The following is a 20,535-nucleotide window of genomic DNA, read 5'->3' as shown; positions in this document are numbered from 1 at the left end:
TTATCTTTACCTTTTGTAAAATATTGTGACTTTGTGACTTTCATAGAGGATCTGTCAGGTGATTCACGGTCCAGCGATTATCATCGACAAAATCAGCACAATCTTGGTGGAACCTGACTGCAAGGGAAAGATGACTAAGAAAGGTATTGCATTATGACATCATGGTTGCGTATGACTATGTATTGCATTATGACATCATGGTTGCGTATGACTATGTATTGCATTATGACATCATGGTAACATCACTTTAGATTGTGTTGAGGGTTGTCTTTTTGTTACATGATAGACTGACAACATCATTGTACCTTGCCGCGATTAGAAATTGTAATTTTGTGAAAATTCGCTTATTCAGGTGACGTGACCATCATGATAGGGAAGGGAAAGCCGAGGCATATTGGCAAGGAATTGGACGCCATCCAACTCTCTATATTTTCACACAGGTCAGTGTTATTTCGTAGATACAGTTTTTGGAAGCAAGTTTATAACTGACAATAACTGGAAAATTGAATATCAAATGCATGCAATGACCATTGGGGTAGTTGTAAGGTGCGGCTGGGTTCTTTGTCATTCTCCGTTATTTTAAATATATAAGTGTTATTTGGTGGACTGAATTTCTCGAAGCGATTTTTATGACTGACAATTTACCCAAAAGACAATAACTGGGAAATTGAATACCAAATGCATACAATCACGGGCGCCGAACTTGGGTGGACAGGGTGGATTTTTCCACCCTGGATTTTTCTAACAAATAATAGCGATTTTATGTTCAAAAGGTTATACAGTCAAATCCGGTTAATTGCATTCTGGATAATCACATAATTCGTTTTATCGCATAAAGGGCGCAAGTCCCAAACCGTAGGCATAGTCTATCATTTGTAAAGACAATACTTCGGTTTATCGCATAACGGTTTATTGCATAATCCGGTTAATTGAATAAAAATTGGTGATTTATTCGATTATTTATTCAAAAGTTTTTAAAAGATAAAATTAAAAACAACGCGCACTGGGAGCGCACACGCAATGCGTAAGCTTTGTGACTTGTACTGCGCTTTGTTATGAAACAATGAAACCAACAATGCTCAATTTGAGCATTAACACGTGGCTGTCAATAGGCTCACATTAACATTCGCACTGTTTTAGTTTCATTTAAGCGTTGCGTTAAGATGATGCCGTAATATGTGAAGACGTTTTACGAAACAAACAAGTTGAAAAAGACGACAACAATAAAGAAAGCTCTGCTGACGCAATCGTTGTGACAACACCAAAAAATAAAGAAGTTCTGCATGTACTTCATACAATTCGCCAACGACTACAGTTTGAAGGGGCAGACATGGCCACATTTGTTCGCTTAAAAACACAAATGCAAGAAAGCATGTTTTCATCTTTTGCGTGCTTGAATGAATGGATGATGGCAATACACAATAAATGTTAGTGTTGACTTCTTTACACGTGACCAGCGTCGCACGTCAAGTAAATAAGTGGAATTTGCACTTTTGCATAAACGCATAATTCGTTTAATCGCATAAAAAGGCTTGGCAAATTGACTATGCAATTAACCGGATTCGACTGATATTCTTTTGTTGGAAGTGTTTTCCTATCTTTGGTGTTACGTCTGTACAGACAAACATAATGACCAAAAATAACCTTGGGACGAAGCACGCGAAGAGTTTAAAGAGAATAGGGAGAGCAGAACTAGAAGAGGTGCAGAAAATCACGGACGATAAATACAATTGAGCTATAAGTGTTAGGTTAGCATAACCAACAAGTCTAGAATTTTTATAAAAAGCAAAAACTTGTAGCATGGCTGTTGTCGCAAATAACGTTGATTAGAAGTATTCCCAAACATATGAACATATGGGGAATTCCCAAACATAAGAACCCATTAGCTTTTCCGCCCTACATTTTGTAAACTTCGGCGCCCATGCATACAATTATTATTGGGGTAGCTGTAACTGGCGTGGTTGGGTTTTTTGTCATTCCCAATTAACTTTTATGGGTTATGTGCTATACTGGGATCACTGACCCCATCACTATATTATAACCTCTGACCTTTGACATCAAAGGTTCATGAGCATTGCAGAACAGATGGGTAGGATTCTACAACGGACAGCGATATCCACTAACATTAAGGTCTGGCTTGAACTTGTCATATTTATACATGTTTGTTATTTTATATTACTGGTCTAGATAATCGTCCAACAGTGCTTTTACTTGTTTGTTCTAATTTCTGCGAATTTATTGCACCAAGATTTCTCAGCCCTTGACATTTTATCTGTGGCTCAGTCGTTGAAAGTCCTGTCTAGTCTTTGTATATTGCAAGACTTGCTTGTGTAAATACGTTGTTGATAGCTGAGTAGGTGTATTTCTATTATGATCATTCTGTGTCATTAGAACACTCATTGTTTATTGTGTAACATTACATGAATCGACAGGAACGAGTTGACTTCTCGTGCGCTCTTTTCGGACATGATGGTGGTCTTGTTTCCAACGCTTCTCACATCCTAGGCCACCTAGGGGCCATGCAGGATGCCGTGCAGTACCAGATGAGGGCGATAGATATTAATGAAGGAGATTGCATCCTCTCCAACCATCCATGTACTGGAGGAGTTCATCTTCCTGATCAATCTCGTGAGTATGATCATGTGATTTGCTTGGTGATGTGATAAATGTTATAGATCTGAACATGAAGTTTGCCATACGATGTTCAAAAATTTCATGGTTGTTTCACAACGGTGTTTATGTTAACCAACCGCTACTAAAACATTATCAGAAGTTTGCGATTTATGCTGGGACCACCACCATTATGTGGTTACCTAATTTACCAGCTATGTGGTTATTTGGCAATTTAGTTGCCGATGTGGTAATTTATGTGGTTACCAACAATCATTTGTTTAGTTGGTATCATATCATATGAAATTACCTGATTATATCAGACAACATTATGCAACATTGCTTCATTATTTCCAACCACACACCAGGTTTTCATCCCTGAGCACACGAAGCCGATATTTTTCACGGCGAATTGCCACGAAAAATTTGCCATTCCGTTCGTGGTCCATGTGTATTTAGTGCTAGTTTTGCGGTAGCTCAGGCAACTTGGCAATCTCTTCTCTCTACAACAAAGGCTGTCTCTTATTTAAACAAGATTAAATAGTTACGTCTTTACCGAATGTTTTTACTTATTTAATTCATTTGGGTGTCTTTTTTTTTAATTAACAGTTTGCGACAGTTATTTTACTTCATTATTACCAATTTGTTACATCACAGTGTATTATCACAGTTTAAATCATCATCTCGCTGTAATGGTTGGATAATAAAATGTCATATAAACATCTCAATATACATATGTTAATTGATAATCTCGTATTGGTAAATTGGATGATTGCAATTACCTAATAATTTGTTCTTTTCTGATTTGTTTGATATAAATCTTTTGAGAACAATTTCGTTGCATTTCGATCACAGAGCCCATATCTGCACTAGATGTCACTATTGATGAGCTTATAGTCGAGTGTGTGCAAGCATTATCAGATCAGGGTTTCCCCTGAAAGCATCAAAACCGATCTTTATTTGAATCCGAGGTATGAGCGGACCGACTGCGCCCTCATGTGTCAGCCTTCCACGGTGAAAAACTAGATTTTGTCGCATCAAAGTTTGGTGACTTTTTGCGGAGTTTCTAAGCCAGGTGGGTGCTAAGATCAACACTGGTGCAGTTGAAGTATTTTCAACATTTAGTTGCAAAGAACCTCGTCCATGTATAAGTACTTGTCGAATGATATTTGTAGAATGTTCACAACCAATTACTATGCAACAGCTACGCTGTCGTTTTATTAAAACTTAGCATTCAAATTTTTAGATTCTTCAAACATTATTATTTAGTTCACTAACATCAAACTCATTCACGCATCTGCAGATACAAGAAAGGATTTGGTTTTGCCAGTCCAGGACGTGACATCATCAACGATGGTGGCAGAGTTGGAGGTATCGAACTTTCTGGGATTGAAGATCATGCTCTAGTGACATCGAGTGGTAAGCCACCACATGTCGAAAAATTAAACAGTTTTTTCATATCTAGTTCTCGTATCCTGGACATAAGATCATATCAGATTTCATCCATCAACAATGCCACCTTCTAATGGAAATAATTCAGCCCTTTTAAACACGTTTTCTATCGCTGATTCTGATATCGCATCCCATGCATAGTTGACGTAATTCGCTGCATCTAGCAGATGATGGTTGCCATAGGCAACACCCGCTGCCCCTCTGGGTAACCTTTTTGCTTGCTCTTGTTTGCGTAACTTCAAAGTCTCTTTTAGCTCATAAAGGCTAAGAACATCCTTAACATACAAATATCTCAACTTTTCTTTAGTGCTGCAATTATACCCATATCGCATGGTTGCTTCCAGCTAGTGCAGTTGGAAGGGAAAATGCCACCTTGACGTTGTTTCTCTCAAAAGCAGAAGAATGACCAGGGCCAGTGTCCATCTACAGGAGAACCCAGCGTTCTGTTCTCTTCTTCACTTCAGGATGAAAAACTTTATTGAACCATTTCCAACACCTGTCAACGTCCATCCATGCTTTACCCTGACATAGTACTTTAGAGGCCATTCTCGATTGTTGACACAAGCCGGAAATTTTGGTTTCCCAATCAATGTACAAGGAACTTTATGCGTTCCTGTGGCATTTGTGCAAGCAACCAGTGACACTCGTTCTTTAGCTTTCTTTTTCCTCGGATAGTGCTGAAATCTCCAGATGGCATGAGCAAGAGCTGAAAAAATAACCCAGTTTGCTCCATGTTATAAACATTCTCGGGATCTTCTCATCGTGGAGAAGAATTTTCTGCAATCCACGACGTGATCGGAATCGGCCACTGCCATGAAGCTTTCAAGTCATCCTCTGATATCAATAGCTGTTCAGCGATTTGTATTGCTTTAAAAATGGCCAATGAGGGCGGAAGTGGAAGGCTTGTGCGACGCTTGCTATCAATCCAAACATACAACATATCCTCCAGTTCAGAAAATTGACCAACAGATGCTTGAAATTGTTTTGTTTTGGTCTCTTCAGACATCAAAGGATATCATTTTCGAATAACTTCTTGATGATTCTTCTAAACCTTTGGAATAATGTCTTCACTCACTTCGTCCTTCCGAGCAAAACTATACTTACTTGGAGGAGCTGGCTCCCTCAACCCGGTGATAACTTCTAATCTCTGAGATTCACTTAAATCAGTGGTTCTCAAACTGTGGTACGCGTATCACTAGCGGTGCGTGAGAGCTTTTTAAGTGGTACCGCGTACCGCTGAACATTATTTTTGATGTGCTGTGAATAATGTGTTGCCCCGGATAGACAAGCTTGTGCAGAAGAAACAGTTGCATCTATCAAATTAAATTGTGTTTTCTTGCTATTCATTGGATTCATGGTATAGTAATAACGTTAATAACTAATAAATACCGGTATATTTGAGTAAAATAAGTCATTCAGGAGCCAGGTGGTACACAGTGTAGCAAAAAAAAACGAATGAATGGTACGCGATCGCAAAAAGTTTGAGAAACACTGACTTAAATGCTTGACATCATGCGCAGTTAAAAGTACAAGATTACTAGGAGTAAGCTACTGTGCAATTATACTCACCACCTAACACAATAATTTCATCTACAAAAACTTGTACAATTTTACTGCAGGCTAGCTCACTACTGCACCTATCTCGTGCAAGCGTTGTATATAGTGCATGCAGATTTGAATCCACTGACCTGGTAACTTATTCGCGATTACAAGTTTGATGCTTTGAACTACTTTACTAATCTAAATTAAAAAGTTCATCTCAAGGACCAAGCTGTGCATGTGTTGTCATAACCGTAAACCCAGCAGACGAAATTATACTTGTGTAATTGTTACGGCTTAAAAGAGTTGATTGTGATGCGCAGTACTGTCACCGTACACATTTCAAGGGAAGAAAAAACGAAAACATTGCTAAGTACGCGCACCTACCTGTTGCGCACTTAAGCTGGAGATTACTGGTCTAGATAATTGTCCAGCACTGCATTTACTTGTTTAGTCTAATTTCTGCGAATTTATTGCACCAAGATTTCTCAGCTCTTGACATTTTATCTGTGGTTCAGTCGTTGAAAGTCCAGTATAGTCTTGTGTATATTTCAAGACTTGCTTGTGTAAATATGTTCTTGATAACTGAGTAGGTGTAGTTCTATTATGATCATTGTGTGTCATTAGAACGCTCAGTATTTTTAAATATAACATTACATGAATCGACAGGAACGACTTGACTTCTCGTGCGCTCTTTTCGGACCCGATGGTGGTCTTGTTTCCAACGCTCCTCACATCCCAGGCCACCTAGGGGTCATGCAGGATGTCGTGCAGTACCAGATGATGGTGATACAGAATAAGGAGGGTGATTACATCCTCTCTAAATATCTATGGGCTGGAGGACTTCATATTTTTTATCTAACTGTGATCACTCCTGTGAGTATGATCATGTGATTTGCTTGGTGATGTGATAAATGTTATAGATCTAATCACAAAGTTTATCATATGATGTTCAAAAATTTCATAGTTGTATAGCAACGGTGTTTGTGATAACTAACCGCTACTGAAGTATTATCAGAAGGTTGCCATATTATCAATGTTGTGAATGATGTGCTTTCTCGTATCATATGATGCTGAAAAGTTTCATGGTAGTTGTTGTGTGAAATAACGAATTGGTTTCTGGTTTTCTAATGTATCAGAATTACCTTTAAACCCTATTGAACTTGTTTTTACTTGTTACCTCACAGAAGTAACAGCGGTTCTCATGCTCCCAGGAGAATTCACTAGTTGCAACCGGACCCACAATCTCCATGGCAACCTGGCTGACTTGAGAACGCTAGTTGCCGCTAACCAGAAGGTAAGTGTCTTTGTGACGTCACAACTGTATCAATCACAGACATTTCAACGAAGCTTTTAGTTTAGGGTATCCACCTGGTCCAGGAGCTCATATTGAGCAGCGCGACATTCGATTTCGAAGGGACATCCCCTGTGGTGATAAACAAGTTGAACGCGCCGAGAGCGATCAGCAAGTCTACCATCATCTACTCCCTCAGGTGCATGGTGGGCTACGACATCCCGCTTAACCAGGGCTGCCTCGCCCCTATTCCCGTCAGCATACCCAAGTGGTCCATACTCGACCCCGACTATCAGATATCCAGATATCCGGTCGTCCTCAAGAACCTCCATGCAACCCCTCCACTGGCGGAGACGGGGTTTTGAGGAAGATTCTCTTTTGAAACAACTTAACGCTGTCAGTGTCGTTTATTAAACTCTTGTTCTAGCAACTGTTTTGATTTTTTAAAGTTACTGAATTTTTTCAAAAATTTACGTTTTTAAGCCACATTTTGATGCACTCGTAGACAATATTTTTTACGTCACTCGCAAAATAACCGCGGTGTAGTTTCAAAGAATATCTGGTCGTATTATTGGCTGTCGCTTATTCAAACCTTGTCACGTGCATCAGCCTCAGCACTGCTTCTACAAGTTTTAATTTTGAAACAATTTTGCGAGATAATTCACTGAAAGCGAATTCAGCTTATTCCAACACCAGCCAGACACTAAATCCAGCTCCATGCGGCCTCATGCGTGTTGTTGAAGCTTCCCGACTACTTGTGAGTGACCTTGCAGCCCATCATTGGAGAGATCGCAATCTCGTCCTTACTCCACATACAAGCCTGATGCGGAGAACGACGCAGGAAAGTTTCGAGCCAGCATCTTTTCTAAGAATCCAGTTTTAAAATCGGAGGCAGATAACTTACAGTAGATACCGATTACACACGGCTCACAAGGTAAAAATATGTTTCATGGCAAGTTTGTATCTACCCAAGGTCCCGGCTCACACCTACTCGTCTAACCACACAAATACGCAATTTTTATCACCTCATTTGACTGCCCTGCGCCTTATTCTGAAACATCAACCGATCCCTGCGCCTTTATTTCTACCGCATCCTGGCGCTAGTGCGCTACAACTATTCCTGGCTTTCATGTGAACATCTTATATTATTTGCTGCGCTGGTGTTAAGTAATCGCTTGTACACGAAGCAAAACAATGGTTGGTTTCTGTGGTTTTTGTAATAATGATTATTCTATACAAAGTAAAGTGTAATATTGTTAGATAACAATACGTTTTAGCATTACCTATTATTACGTAATAAAAGTTGTTTCGATTCATAAATATTTGCCTAGATTAGCCAGAATAAATCGATGAAATAGGACAAAGTAACGTACACGTGACAAAACTCATCGAATCAGTGGCGATAAATATGACTTTGAAAGACGGAAACAGCCTGAAAGTTTTTAAAGCAAAGCGGAAGTCCAGAGAACAGCTGGAACATGTTGCGAATGCGCACAAGTATTCCATGTATGCACAGTATGCGTGTATAGCTGCAACCGACCTTCTTCTTTGCGTGGTGAATGGTGATGCATGTCTGGTCTGAAGAAGATTTTCTTTCGAAAGAACTTAACCCTGTCAGTGTTGAGTGAAAGGAGGGTTTTCCAACCCTATGGAGCTGAAGGTAAAGGGGATTCCCCGTGTACCCACTTACAACCAGTTTGTGATGAAATATTTGATAATCTTGGAAGATGAAAAAGCGGCGATGCAGGAACCGGTGTTACGAGGATGAGAGAGATATTACGAAAGTTCTGACCATTTTGCTTCATAAACCTTAAATATGACTCATCACCAGCGCACGACCTCTGGTGGAGAATTTGCTAAAATGTCGTTAAACTTGACCTTCTTATAATGCAGGTGGTGGATCTGGAAGTCGATGTAACATCGTTATGTTATAAAGGACAACACCTCTGAAGCGTGACGTGTTATTGGAGAAAGAATTACGTCTTCCACTACATTGCTCATAGTTTTACCTTTTCGAGCAAAGTACGTGTTTCTTGCAGAGAAATGAAAGTTTTGAGTTTTTGAAACTTTAAAGATTGTTCGTCTTTCGCGCGCATTTTGCAACCGTTTAACATCGAATGAGGCGATGGCCAAGTAGCAGTAATCGTTTTTATTGGTTTGTTAAAAATTTTAGCTACTTGTTTGGTTATTTTGCCAACTTCTTAGTCGTGAGTACAGGTGGAGGAACAATAGAAAACAAAGACTAGTCTTCAACCACATTAAATAACTCTAAACCGGGTTTCTTTGCTTAAAATGGGAACATCTTCGGTAAAACGGAAACCACGTTGACACTTTCCACCGGACAACTTGGAATAAATGAGACAATCATCACAAACTGGACATAAAGCTAAGAACGTCGCTTTTGTTGAAGCAAGTTATTCAGCAGAAAGATTTTGCCAAGTGGACAGACATTAAGAGCGACAAGTAGAATGCGAAGGAATTTTATATTTATTTGCTACATCCAGCAGGTTTATTGCTGTAAAGTATGTCTCAAGGTGGCGCCCTGCAGCTATTAAAGCAGATTTCCAACATCGTTTTCTTCAAAAGCAATAAAAACCTACAGCCCTCGTGTATAGGAGTCATATAAGAACCTCGACCGCTTTAAGGAATTTTTGCTGGAACGTTTTGTTCCTGGCAGCGAGTTTATCTTATCGACACACGGTGGCGTTATAGCCCGCAGTTGTAACGCACTTGGACAAGGCATTAATGACACTTGCTCCTGTTCAGTTGACCTGGTAGATAATCCGTAATTCAGGCGATAACTTATTATATAAAAGTCAAAGAGAAACTAATAAATAATGTGTGAGAATCAAAATATGCACAAAGGCTACCTCGGTAACCGGGACTCGAGGTATGAGAAACCATCACCATGAATCATCACCAAGAAATTAAGAAAACCATCACCATGTTTAAGACTTGCAATTACTGTTCTCAGTCCGAGGACAACGATTAATTAATTATCATACCAAGCATTAAACAAACCTTTCCTAGTTTTATGATAGTAATAATCTTTACATCTCTGTGCAGGGTTTCGTGACGTATAAGTTGAATAAACTTCTCCTTCGTAGTAAAAGCTTTATACCTGCTGCTCGGTCTCCTCTCACACAGACACAACTTCCGTGTGGCCGTGAACTTGGTGCTTTGCTCCTCGGAGTTGTCTTTGTTTTGGCAGGGAATATGGAATTGTTAAAGCATGGAGTGAAATGAAAGATTTCATTTATGGAATAGAACGAATCTTCAATAATAAAGTTGAATGCACATTCACACAATTGAACTAAGTTCACGCATGCCCAAAACAGTACACGCGCACGCTCATTCACACAATCAAGTGCGTTCACCACAAACTTTTAAAATTATAACAGTGTTGTTTCTTCCATTTTCGAAGGCGTTAATATCGTACAAAGTATGGAATATGAAATGAAAGATTTTGCTGGATATGGACCTTGGAAAATTTCCATTCCACAGCATGTCTTGGTCTTTGGAATTGTGGGAACGTCGCTCAAGCGTGACTGATGCGCATGACTCGTGTTTCATTCATTCTATCTGCGCTGTTGTGGAAAGCGGCCACTTCTTTCATCTGGTGCTTTTAACATGTTATTCACTTATTTTATCCGGGTCGTTGATTGCTCGGAAACCTGCAGGTTTTAAAGAGCCTAAGAAAATACAACACTGCAACTGGTGCTTTACCGTCATCCTCGGTAACACCAACACAAAACTTAATGCTAATCTGAAACTAACAAATCTAAATCCGTTCGTCGCCTCCTATCAGTGAACAGTAATTTGATTGGTTTAAATATTCCCACAACTTTATCGTAGTAATTAACGAGTTTTTCTCATCATACTTCGTTCACTCTCTTCATCGCCCGCCAGTTTGTTGCATTTAGTTGAAAGCACGTTGTGTTGTTCTATATTGTTATATCTATGAGGGTCATGATATCATCTGGAAAGTATCATATTTTCCTTCGAACATTTATACAATGTTTATACAAGTGCTTTAAAGTCTGATTTTATGACAACTCTGTTTATCAGTAAATCCATGTAGGCTACGTCACAAGGGTTATTGTTTCATCATTTGACAAATGAAACTTTCTGCGCAAGTAAATACACCAGTATCAAATTTTATGTGAGATCGTATCACATCTTGTAGGAAAAAGTTCTTCATTATAAAAGAAATAAGATCTCGTCGCCATTATCTCTGTGTACTAACTGCAGCTTGAGGTAGTTCAAGCCGTCCCTGGATTTGATTTGTTTTATAGGGACTTTATATTTTGATAATATTTTATTCTGCTGCAAATCCAGCATTTATCGTTTTTAAATTTATTTGAAGGTAGTAAAGCTCTCATAATTTTAAGTTCATTTGTGAGTTACAACTTACGTAACCGAGGAAAAACGATGACGTCACAATCGGTGAGTCTATTAATGATCAAACAATGCAGTAATTTGTTGATTGTCTTGCTAGTCGTTGATGTTGTCTCGTACATTGACCGTTCAATTTACTTAATTTGTGTTTAAACAGTCCAAGCAAATACAATGACATGTTTCCTTGCTGGCTTATTCTGTGTATGCAGTGGGATTCATCAATTCACGAGCATGTAACGCGTGGTAATTAGTAGCGGTAAAGTTTCAATTATTTGAGGCTTAATATGTGTTGGACTTAGGCTTATTTTCATCTACATATTTTACAAAGGGTCACTGCGAATATGTTGTCAGTTATGGGAAAGCTGAAATTATCTTGGGTTGTGTCGCAAATATTAGAACCGAGGTAACTTTGCAGCATTCTATTACATTGAGGATCCATTGTAGTGATGTATTGACTTAAACGTCTGGTCAATACAATGGTTTCATACATTATTTTATGTTTTGATAACGCTACCAACTGTATAGCTTTGTTTGAGCTGAGACCTTTTGTCATTTCTTCATTGTGACGTTTGTTCGTAACAATCCCAGCGCAAAGCGCGGTCTGAGCTTGGTTACAAATTATTTAACCGCTGAATTTTCAACAAACTTTGTTAGACAAGGAAAGTTGCCGGTCCTGTCATGACCAAGCACCAAACGCAACAATTGACTTTTTAATTACGTCAGTTAGCATCGGTCCAATCCCACACCTAACGACTTTCTTTTATGCCTCATTGAATAGAAGTCGGTTGGTAACTTTCATATCTGGAACAGTTTTACAAAATAGTTTAAAAAGTTCGATTAAATTTAGTAAGATTTTAGATTTTAGACATAAAGCTTTGTAGTTATCACAGACTTTTGTATGAAGCCTTCCACAATACAGAGGGAAAGAGATGCTTTGTACTTAATGAGTTTGTCGTCAAACCTGGTTCAGCTTAAATTACAACAGTTAAGATTCCAACCATTGTTTGATCTATTCCCGATTCTCCCCGATCTTTATTCCTTCAATTGAATTTTTGTTTCATGCGGCCGCTTCATTGTGACCGTTGCTACGTAGAAGAACACGCTTCTTAAAGATTCTACGTCATTAATTTGGGCTTTCATCAAATTTTTAAATTCTAAATTTTTCCCAGAAAAAATCTTATAGAGAAACCAGTGATCGGAAACGAAAACATATGAAAAGGTTTCACAGACGATGTGTTTGTTTTTGGTGTGTCGTGTCCGATGACCATGGTAGGTCTATTTAGGGATAAATGGTACCAAAATATTTAGCCCACACAGAATTTTGTTTCCAACCTTTAAAATAAAACAAAATGCACGATGGCCGCCGCTTTATAAACCACCTGAAGGTTGATTGACCTGCAGTGCGGTGCTTTCTACTGCACAAAACCAATCAACCGTGAACTCCTTCTGGCTTGAACTGAGTTTATGACGCAACAGTTTTCCGCCCGGAACTAATATTTAAATATTTGCATAATATAATAATATAATAATATAATAATATAATAATATAATAATATAATAATATAATAATATAATAATATAATAATATAATAATATAATAATATAATAATATAATAATATAATAATATAATAATATAATAATATAATAATATAATAATATAATAATATAATAATATAATAATATAATAATATAATAATATAATAATATAATAATATAATAATATAATAATATAATAATATAATAATATAATAATATAATAATATAATAATATAATAATATAATAATATAATAATATAATAATATAATAATATAATAATATAATAATATAATAATATAATAATATAATAATATAATAATATAATAATATAATAATATAATAATATAATAATATAATAATATAATAATATAATAATATAATAATATAATAATATAATAATATAATAATATAATAATATAATAATATAATAATATAATAATATAATAATATAATAATATAATAATATAATAATATAATAATATAATAATATAATAATATAATAATATAATAATATAATAATATAATAATATAATAATATAATAATATAATAATATAATAATATAATAATATAATAATATAATAATATAATAATATAATAATATAATAATATAATAATATAATAATATAATAATATAATAATATAATAATATAATAATATAATAATATAATAATATAATAATATAATAATATAATAATATAATAATATAATAATATAATAATATAATAATATAATAATATAATAATATAATAATATAATAATATAATAATATAATAATATAATAATATAATAATATAATAATATAATAATATAATAATATAATAATATAATAATATAATAATATAATAATATAATAATAATAATATAATAATAAAATTGAAATATTTGCGTTAAATAAAACGACCCTTCGCTTGACTGCACTTGGCTTGAAGCAAACTGCGCAAATTGCTCACTCCGTCTTTGCACTCAATATTATGCGACGGTGTTTGGAACACGGGCTCATATGAAACGGGGTTTCGTGTTTATTAAGTTTGGTATTTTACTACCGGAATGAACGGAGTGCGTCTGAACCGTGCAACATCGGGTTTCATTGGCAGGTGGGCTTATTATATACCGGAACGTATAAAGCGACGACCATTGTATTGAAACAAACGGTATTCTTCTAAACATGTAGTAAAAATTCTTTTTATTACAAAGTTTATCAACACCAACCAGATAAAACATTTTGAAATGTTTCGATTTTCAACAGGTCGAGTAAACTACGCTGTAATTCACTTATTTAAGAATTTGACCTCTAGTGCCGCATTAGGGTAATTACCGTCGAAAGCAATGTATTCATAAAGTGTTACGTTGTTAATTAGAAAAAGCAACATTGTTCGACGTCATAATATGTTTTGGTTGAATGAAATCGTTGATTTGCTGAATGTCTGATACAACCCCCCACTATGGTGGACGTCTGGGCCTTTGTGTCTGTGCGTTGATTCATTGAGCGGAGATTGCTATCTCAATTGCGCTTTGTCAGCATCAAGTGGCCAAATGTGTATGTTGGTCAATGCGGTTCTGAGGCGGTTTTATAGTTGGAGCGGCAGCGTAATGTGGTGTGTTGGGAAAATGTGATTGTTAGCCGACCATCATAATTGAATAAATTTAGAGACAAAAGCAATAACTCATCAGGTATAAATTAGTTGGTTTATTCGCTTTCTTCGCGTCTCTCTCCGGATGTTGCTTAATCTCTATTCTGTTGCACTAAATCGTTGTGTTTCGATCAGTCAAGTTTAAGTCTGGTTGTGTGTTTGCATTGGCCAGTCTGGCCAGCAATCTGGAATCTTATTAAGTCTTCTTCTACTTTTCCGACGTGAACCGACTCAAGGCTTGCCAAAAGATCTACCTGTAGCTGTCTGCGCTTCGAGAGAAATACAACAGGAGAATTGCCATCAATAATGTCGTAGCTACACTCTCGCTAAGCGCAGGTTTCTTGATGGCAGAGACGGTGTTTTTTGCCTTCGGTATGGTTTGGTTTTAGATATTCAGTGAAATGACTTCATTCGAGTCTTATTTGCCGGATTAGTCGACTTGACAGATTCGAGTCACTTCTTTCAAAAAACTTGACTCGGGACTCGAGTTTAATGACTTAGTTACGACTCGGCAAACGAGTGGGTGTAGCATAAATACGTCACTAAGCTTTATACATTAGTTAAATTCTGTTGATGATTTTAAATCGTTCGATTGTCAGTGATTTGCTTTTCCGTTGGTTCAACGTTCCAATTAAGGCTGCATGAACAAAAGAACAAGCCAGACTTTAAACTCCCGATAGATGGAAAATTAACTTTGCTTTCTACAACTCGCTTAAATATTTGTGCTTGGACAATTGACGAGTAGCACAGAGAAATTGGTATAGTGATGTTATGGTCATCTTTATCTTCGGAATAACGAAATTTTTACGCTACTTAATCCCGGCGATGATTCTTCATCGCTCGAGCTCTGATCTTCGAGTTAGCTTCTGTGCAAATATTGCACATATACATTTTGTTTTATGTTTTTTTTACATAGTATTTCCCGAATTTAGAACTGTCCACCATGCCCACTGAACAGGAGCAAGTGTGGTTATAAGTGTATAACCTTATTATATCATATTACTGGCGTGGTCAAGGATAATGCCACTCGGTGTCACGGAACACGAGTCGCATATGTTTCGTGGACAGCGCCCAAACCACTCGGCTACCAAGAAGACTTAATTAATAAATTAGGTGACGCAGTCATTTAAGTATTGTGCATATCAGCATCGATCTGTGAATAGATTTTTATAGCTTTAAAGTTTATTTGTTACGACGTAATCGGCAACCGATATTGCTAAGCATTCGGATATTTGGAAAGCGATTTCTAAATTATCGAGATATCTAAAAATGTTTGAAATTTACCCTTTTGTTCGAATGACCTGGACCCGGGCATGATGACGTCAAAGCTACCAGCTCACCGCTGGAAACCTGATACCTGAGCGAACGTTACGAAGCCGCTTTGTGCAGAAATAGCTTAAGAAAGAAGTTTCATGTGCTTTTGTTTTCCATATTCTTATCCTGTAACCGCCCGATTAACCGCTCAGTGGTTTGAAAGTCCGCCGTTGGTGAGGAAGCTTTTTTTCCAGGGTCGAGCCATGCTGCAAATATTTTACGAGTGAAAGTCTCTATCGACCGGTGTCCGGCATGTAGATGTAGAGTGTAGCGAGATGAGAACAAATAAAGTATGAATGATGTAGTGTACATTATGTCTATGTTTAGCAGTAGTTCGTATGTAGTTATATATGGGAAAAAGTAGGCCTATATATTTCGCATGGGTCTGTAGGTTGCAGCAACAAAAATACGACTTTCCACGCATTTTTTGTCGATGTCCACCGTTGATAATTTGACCTGAGAATTGTGACCCGTCTAAGCGTAGGAGGCGTACATTAACTAGTTATAGTAACCAAATCACTTCTGCCAGAAGGAAATATTTGTGAAAATATGTCAATAAAATTGTGCAAAAAATTCAATATCGACGAACAGCCATTGCAAGAAAATGAAAGAAATTTAAAGATTTAACTAAAATTTTGCCAACGCAAACCTACGCTGTTAGTGATTATATGCGCCCACTATTGTCTCAGTACAGCATTAAAGTTCATGTTTTGTAAGCTGTTCATATATTTGGAAATATAGCTATCGATAGTCGACCATCATTGCAGATAGCATTTGCATGTAATAGATTCTATTGAAAATTATCGCGACCGCATATACAACATCGTATATATCAAATGTAAAAGTAGTCAATGATATAAATTTATATAAAAGCATAAATGCAATGTAGCGATGTTGGATGGCAGAGTTGTTCCTAATTTTCTTGTTTTACTACAAATTTTGTAGACGCTGAGTAAGCTTGCTCGTTATAATGGCTGGTGGGACAAGTTTCTTATTTAACCTTAGACAGTTAAAAACGATCGTTTTATAAAGTCCTTGTCCACCCAAGAACATCTCGAACTCGGACAGTGTCAAATTTCCAGCTCAACCTGAGGAAGGTTTTTCGCGACAATAAAAGTTTAAACAAAGACCGCAAACAACCTTCGAGATTTTTCGATTTTGTGCGAATGACGCATCTGTGATGACGACGCAGATACAAGACCTCATCAATTTCTCAGAAACACAAACACATCAATAGAAGATTTTTTTGATTTTCTGAAACCTGACGATGATACGATGACCTATGATACGATCGCCTGTTTTACTTTTCAAGAGAATTGATTTACAACTTGCCCTATTCCGTAAGCATTTTTTAAATCCGCGTTTCCATTTGAATTAAAAATCTTGATGCGCCTGTGGTTGGCCTATTGTCTTTCAGTCTTATTTGGGCGGGATAGACATGCCATTGACATAACATGGTTGATATGGACTAAATGAGAGCTTGTTGTTAGAAATAAGATCATTTTTGTATAGGCATAGGCATCCCATTGACATAGATTGGCAGATCAGAATAAAACACAACGCTTTGAAGCTCCACAGGCGCAGATTTACGTGGTGCAATGCCCTGGGGCCCAGTTTGTTTAGGCACATTCATCAATAAAGTTGTAATTTAGGCATATATTCTCCAAGTTTAGCTTTATGGACTTAGTCTATCCAGCTGATGGTACTTTTCGGTAAAGAATTGGAAATTTAACACAGCAGGGTCTGTTTGAAAATATTAAAATACCGATAACCACAGTAATATGACGTTTTACGATTGTAAAACACTGTAGGTAGCATGTAATAGCATTTAGGATGGTAAATGACATATCCTGCGAACTAAACTGACATAGTTAGAAGTCTGTGTATTTGCTACGTCCCTCCGTCTAGCGTTGGTTGCAGTTCAGAAATGATTCTTAAGTCATTTCAAGTAAATGAAATATACAATGCAGTGTTTGACGAGTAAGGTCGATTAAAATTAACATAACTTGATACAGATGACTTATTTTAGGTAACCAATAGGAGAGCGACGAGTGACATGCAATCCGGTCAACCACACAAATGCAATGAGAAGGTCACGAACAGTATGCCAAGAAATCAAATAAACTGACAACAACGGTTCATAAAACAAATCAATACAAAGCACAAATGGCAACACAACAAACCTGATCTATACGGTTAGAGCAAAACACACCAAACCGGTAAAGTAAAGAAATATAAACTCATCCTTCATGTAAATATGACATAATAATATGACATATATTGATCATATAATGTTCCACCTGAGTGAACTATGTTTCTGTAAAAATACCATGTTTGCCACCAGGCATAAGTTCAATAACTAAAGGTGCTCAGCTGGTGAATAAATTCTTTATGAACCAACATTTCACAAACCCATGTCGGTGAGCTTCGTCAGGGCCAATAAGAGATTAATAAATATGTCTGAAAACTGCAAACATGTAAAATTACCTGTAAATAAAATGATGCTACTGTAAGTTTCGTATATGGGTAGTATTATCACAATAGAATAATGATAGTGGAATAAGGCCAAGATAAACCAGGAACAGATATTTTTGACGTCTTCAGATATTTGAACGCTACCGATGTAAGATAAAATAATCTATTGGAATAAAGCAGATTAACCCCGCTTTGAGTGAAATATAGCCTATTCCTGGTTTAAAAATATCAATTCAGTCAATTCAGTCGATCGCTGGCTGGCCCTGGTTATAATTTTTACAACAATTATGTAGTTTTTACACACTCGCAACTCAGCCACCCCAATTTAACTTGCTTGCTGTTTGAGACTCTGAGAAGATTTTTAAATCTAGGTTTTAGTAAAATTTTATTCCGTCCAAATAAAAATTGAAAACTTTCCAGGAATTCAGCCAAGTCGGCACCCAAATTAAATTGGGGAGTATAGATCATCAAATTAAACACAACCCTGTGTCACCGGGTGTAGAACAATAAGGTCTGGTTACCTACAACAACAGTTAATAATTAAATTTTCTTTCTTCAAAGAGAGAGTCTGCCTAAAAGTTCGTAGACTAGCAAGGGGCGGAGGTCAAGTTATTATAAAAGTATATAGTACAAAAATAGCTCGTATGTTGTTAATTACGTTAAAATTTCAACTTCAGCTTCAGTGTGTTTTGAAAAACTTTTATGTCATCAACAATTTTGACCAGGTATAAAACATAAGCTAAGATAATTACTGCAACGTTGAAGTATGTCGAAGGCAGAAGAGCAAAGATTGACCAAAGATAAACCTCAACTTGTACAACCTGATGACAACGAAAAGAGCTCATCAGGTGAAAGTGATGAACAACCTGGAACATCACGTGCTGTTGTAATACAAGCGGGGATGCCTCATGGTGAGTAATTTGAGATTAAAAAGATTAAGTCTTTCTACTTTGCTGTAATTACATAAAAACCTTTTAATATATTACTTGGTATAAAAAGTTTTATTTTTTATTTGCTTGAGATCCAGATTCTGCAGATGCAGGAAATCAAGTCTTGCAAACAATGGAAAATTCTGAAGCTTCTCAGAGTGCTTTAAGTCCAATCGATCCAAAGTTGATTGAGCTTGCAAGCAGAGTGGCTCAAAGCAGAGTTGGTGAGTTTTATTAAAACTGATTTTCTGAATACGTAGGCACGTAATTGTCGTTAAATATTTGGGGTAGAGTCTATTAGTTGCATTTATCAAATTATGTTTCCATATTATTGTGATGCCTTTTTATACTTTATACCTTTTTTCTGTATTTGTGTTTTTTCTAATATGATTTTTTTTTATAATTTTACTTCTTTGTTTACAAATGACTGTCTTTGCTTTTAATTGCGTTACGCAGGATCAGTTATGATCATCAATGCTCCTCAATTTAATCTCCGCGATGAAAGGCAATACCAAGACAACAGAGAATATAGTCAAATGGACATCAGGGATTCTAAAAATATAACACCAACACGAGTTAAAGTGAAACAAACAAATCTTTTAGGTAAACATTATAATACCGTGCAATTTTTCCTTGTAAGATTCTTCTTGTCTTTAATTATGACATCACATTGCATTTCTTTCCTTGAATTTAAAAGATGTTTTAAAGATTCTGCAAAAAGATCTCAACCGAGCATTGAGCAGCAAGAGTCGGCAAATAATCCTTTTGATCCTCCACAATCAAACACCCAATCACAAGGTGTATATTAGATGCGCTAACGTTTGTTTTAAGCTAATTGAAATCGCATCTCTAATGATATCGCTTTTGTGTTCAAGAAATGTAATACTGTGCGATAACAAACTACCTTCGAAGTAAAGTAAAGTAAAGTTAAATGTCTCTGCATTTGCTTGGTTTGTGAATACTTTCATTAATTTATACTTTTGGAACACAGCGCACTTTGGTGCATAAACGAACACGAGCCGGGTATTAGGTAAATTAACTTATGGATGTTTGCTTATTTATTAACTAAAATCAAGAGCCCTTGCTCTTGTTTGTACAATTAGGTGCACCAGCTTGCCCCGTGCTCTTGTTCACTTATTCTATCTCACACAAATTGTTCATCTTAATTTGTGAGTTTTGCAAGGCTTAACTTTAAGTATTAGTTTCAATGCAAAGCTGCTTTATGATGATGTATAACACTTCATGCAACAGCTGCAAACACTGTATAAGAAACAATGCTGAAATTTTTGTTCTATCACCTTTGTTATGTTCTACATTTATATCCGTCTGTAATTTATATCTTGACAAAGTAAAA

General features: G+C 36.4%; 2 protein-coding genes across 2 annotated transcripts; both read left to right on the top strand.

The window, feature by feature from the left end:
* Positions 1 to 3,916: 3,916 nt before the first annotated feature.
* On the top strand, positions 3,917 to 6,863 carry LOC143452360 (5-oxoprolinase-like). Its single transcript, XM_076953309.1, has 2 exons — positions 3,917 to 6,477; positions 6,789 to 6,863. The coding sequence occupies exons 1-2, from the start codon at positions 6,259 to 6,261 to the stop codon at positions 6,792 to 6,794; spliced, it is 225 nt and encodes a 74-aa protein (XP_076809424.1). The 5' UTR covers positions 3,917 to 6,258; the 3' UTR covers positions 6,795 to 6,863.
* A 12,155-nt stretch (positions 6,864 to 19,018) lies between these two features.
* LOC143451737 (uncharacterized) lies at positions 19,019 to 19,990 on the top strand. The gene is made up of 4 exons (XM_076952459.1): positions 19,019 to 19,163; positions 19,274 to 19,405; positions 19,638 to 19,784; positions 19,890 to 19,990. The coding sequence occupies exons 1-4, from the start codon at positions 19,019 to 19,021 to the stop codon at positions 19,988 to 19,990; spliced, it is 525 nt and encodes a 174-aa protein (XP_076808574.1).
* Positions 19,991 to 20,535: the final 545 nt, after the last annotated feature.

This window comes from Clavelina lepadiformis, chromosome 4 (assembly GCF_947623445.1).
Source record: "Clavelina lepadiformis chromosome 4, kaClaLepa1.1, whole genome shotgun sequence".
Classification (NCBI taxonomy): Eukaryota; Metazoa; Chordata; class Ascidiacea; order Aplousobranchia; family Clavelinidae; genus Clavelina; species Clavelina lepadiformis.
This window is presented reverse-complemented; position numbering and strand designations above follow the sequence as displayed.

Coding starts and splice junctions, on each gene's coding strand:
- LOC143452360 (XM_076953309.1), top strand. CDS start 6,259: ATGAATCGACAGGAACGACTTGACTTCTCGTGCGCTCTTTTCGGACCC.
- LOC143451737 (XM_076952459.1), top strand. CDS start 19,019: ATGTCGAAGGCAGAAGAGCAAAGATTGACCAAAGATAAACCTCAACTT. Junction 19,406..19,637: donor AGTGGCTCAAAGCAGAGTTG/GTGAGTTTTATT, acceptor TGCGTTACGCAG/GATCAGTTATGATCATCAAT. Junction 19,785..19,889: donor GAAACAAACAAATCTTTTAG/GTAAACATTATA, acceptor GATGTTTTAAAG/ATTCTGCAAAAAGATCTCAA.